The 2910-nt window shown below is 60.1% G+C and overlaps 1 protein-coding gene across 1 annotated transcript in view; it reads left to right on the forward strand.

Annotated features, from left to right (window-relative positions):
• Positions 1-1334: 1334 nt before the first annotated feature.
• LOC103781807 (transcription factor SOX-13-like) overlaps positions 1335-2910 on the forward strand; it is a gene marked incomplete at its 3' end in the record, with an annotated part of 2846 nt that continues 1270 nt past the window's right edge. The window contains 4 exon segments of the mRNA XM_008949531.1: positions 1335-1538; positions 2092-2197; positions 2366-2452; positions 2762-2910. Coding sequence (XP_008947779.1) covers positions 1335-1538; positions 2092-2197; positions 2366-2452; positions 2762-2910 — 546 coding nt within the window.

The raw sequence follows: 2910 nt of genomic DNA on the forward strand, positions 1-2910 counted from the left end.
ATGCAAGGATATGGCCCCTGCAGCCCTGGCACTGCTGGCACTGCTGGCACTGCCCCAGAGCTGGGGCTTGGCAAGGGACATGCCCATGACCTGTTGGGGCAGATCCCATTGGGAATATCAGCTCTGGCTGTGCTGGTTGTCCCCTCAGGTTGTGCAGCTCATCCCCCCTAACAGCTCGTGGCCACTTCTGGGGTTCCCAGCCAAGGGACTGGCAGCACTGGGAGCTGGCCCAGCACCTACAGCCACACTGGTGAAGTCAGGGAGAGCCATTCCCCAGGCCTGGCTGGGGCACGGCCAGTGCCAGCTCCACCCCGTGCCAGGGGCTCCCAGAGGAGTGGCTCTGGTGGCCATCCCACCCATTGCCCAGCAGGGAGAGGATTCCTGTGTCCTGTTGGAGAGGGAGACCTGCCTGCTGCCCTGCCACCTTTCTGGGCTGGTGGAGGGGCAGCGGGGTACCCCTGGGGTGCTGGCACTGTGAGCCTTGGGTTGCCCTCTGCCAGGCTGCTGGATGATGTGCAAAGGCACCTGCTGATATTAGCCCTAAATCCCATGGCTCTAGTTGCTTTTTTTAGGGCTTGGCTTGGTTGGTCTGTTCCCATCTCAGCCCTAAATGTTAAGGGATTGTTTCTGTAGGATCTTCTGATCAGTGAACCCCCAAATTTGCAAAAACTTGAGCTCAGGAAGCCAAGAAAAAAAATGCTTATCCTTGCCAAGCTATAGAATCACAGAATTGTTTGGGTTGGAAGAGACCTTTAAGACCATCAAGTCCAACCCTTCCCCCAGCACTGCCAGGTCCCCACTGCCCCGTGTCCCTCACACCACATCTCCACGGCTTGGGAACCCCTCCAGGGGTGGGGACTCCACCACTGCCCTGGGCAGTGAGAAGGTCTCTCTGCGTCTCCTTTTCTCCAGCCTCCACACCCCCAGGTCCCTCAGCTGCTCCTCACAAGAGCAGCTACACCCTTCCCCAGCTTCATTGCCCTTCTCTGGCCACACTCCAGCCCTTCAAGGTCCTTTTTGGCGTGAAGGGCCCAAAACTGAACCCAAGATTTGAGGTGCAGCCTCCCCAGTGCTGAGTCTGGGGGACAATCCCAGCCTGCTGGCCACAGTAGCACCAATACAAGCCAGGATGCTCTTGTCCTTCTTGGCCACCTGGGCAGACGCTGGCTCATATTCAGCTGACTATCAACCAGCACTCCACGGCCAAAAGCAAGACCATTACCCCTGGAAAACCAGCAGTACAGGGCACTGTATTGTGGGGCAGGCTGGGAAAAGGGGGTGCAGCTGGCCGGGGTTGCCCCGTGGCTCTGCTGACAGCCCTGTCTCCCCACAGGATGTCCATGAGGAGCCCCGTTTCTCCCCACCTGGAGCTCGATGGAGCAGGCAGCATGGTGAACTGCACCATCAAGACAGAGGAGAAGAAGGAGAGTGGCTACGAGTCCCCCCCAGGGGCTGCCCCCAGCTCTGAGCCCCCCCCTCCCAGCGACCCGCCGGGGCCACCGCCCAGGGAGGGCCCCGACCCCCAGGTCCTGCCCCAGGTGGGTCCCAGGGCTGGCAGAGCTCCGTGCCCATCCCTGCTCCCATCCTGGCACCCCTGGCAGTGGGGTGGGCATTGGATTCCCCGGGTGGTTAGTCCTCATCCTGAGATAAGAGCTGAAACCTGAGGCTCCCCCAGGGTTTTCTGGCTGTGGATGCTCTCGGGTCAGATCTGGGGTTTGAGCACTTCCCATGGAGCTCCCCATGGCCACCTCCAGATGGGCTCCATCCCTTCAGCCTCCCTTTTTAATAGCTCTTGGGTTTTCTCTCCTCCCTGACCAGCAGCCTCAACCCTCCTGCTCCCAGAGCTGCCCCCCTGGGAGGGGAACAGTGCTCTGGAGAGCCAGGCCACCTTCACAAATCCCAGAAACCTCCAGCAAACAAGCCTTTGTGGCACCAAGGGCTGGGGGGAAGGTGCCTGGCAGGGTGTGGTCCAGCTGTCAGCCGGGCAGGGCTGGCTCCGAGCATCCTACCAGCCCAGCATCTCCTTCCTGGAGGCCTGGGGATGTCCCCACCCCTGGCGTTGGGTGCCAGGTAACAGGGAGTGTGTTGCAGGAGTCCCACTCGCCCGCTGGTGACACGTCAGAGCCCAGGCACGCTGCCTTTGAGCCCTCTGCCAGCGGCCAGGAGAAGCTGGACTTCAACAAAAACCTGAAGGAGGGTAAGAAGTGGCCTCTTGGGACCCCTCCCCGCTCCCTTCGGGCCCCTCGGTGTTTTTCCAGAGCTGAGGGATGGGATGTGCCACCCCGTGCTGTGGTGTGGAGCCTCGGGCTGTGCTCACTTGGCTGTCCTCTCCCTCTCCCTCCTCCACCGACCCTGGCACGGGCAGTGATGCCAACCATTGAGAAGTTACTGTCCAGTGACTGGAAGGAACGTCTGCTGGGCCGAAACACCTCCGAGTCCAAGGAAGTGAAAGGTGAGGTCTCCTCCCAGCCACCCACCTCCACCCTCCTCCCTCCTGTGCCCGGGCAGGCTGGGCTGGGAACACAGAGCTTCCCACCTTAGCAGGAGGGGAGATGGGTCTGCAGGGTGCTTATTTAGGGGGGATTTGAACTTTTGTTTAACCAAAACATGAATATGATCTTTGGGGGATGAGCATCCCTGATGAAAACTTACACAGTGTGCACTGAGGGGATGGTTCAGCACACAGGGACCTTCATGCCCATCACCCAGAGATGCTGGTGATGCTCTTCCCACCGACCTGTAGCCACTTGGCTTCTTGCAGGCACCCAGGAGAGCCTGGCAGAGAAGGAGCTGCAGTTACTCGTCATGATCAACCAGCTGTCCACCCTGAGGGACCAGCTCCTGACGGCCCACTCAGAGCAGAAGAACATGGCTGCAATGCTCTTTGAGAAGCAGCAGCAGCCGGAGGAG

This window comes from Merops nubicus, unplaced genomic scaffold (genome assembly GCF_000691845.1).
Source record: "Merops nubicus isolate BGI_N331 unplaced genomic scaffold, ASM69184v1 scaffold18101, whole genome shotgun sequence".
Classification (NCBI taxonomy): Eukaryota; Metazoa; Chordata; class Aves; order Coraciiformes; family Meropidae; genus Merops; species Merops nubicus.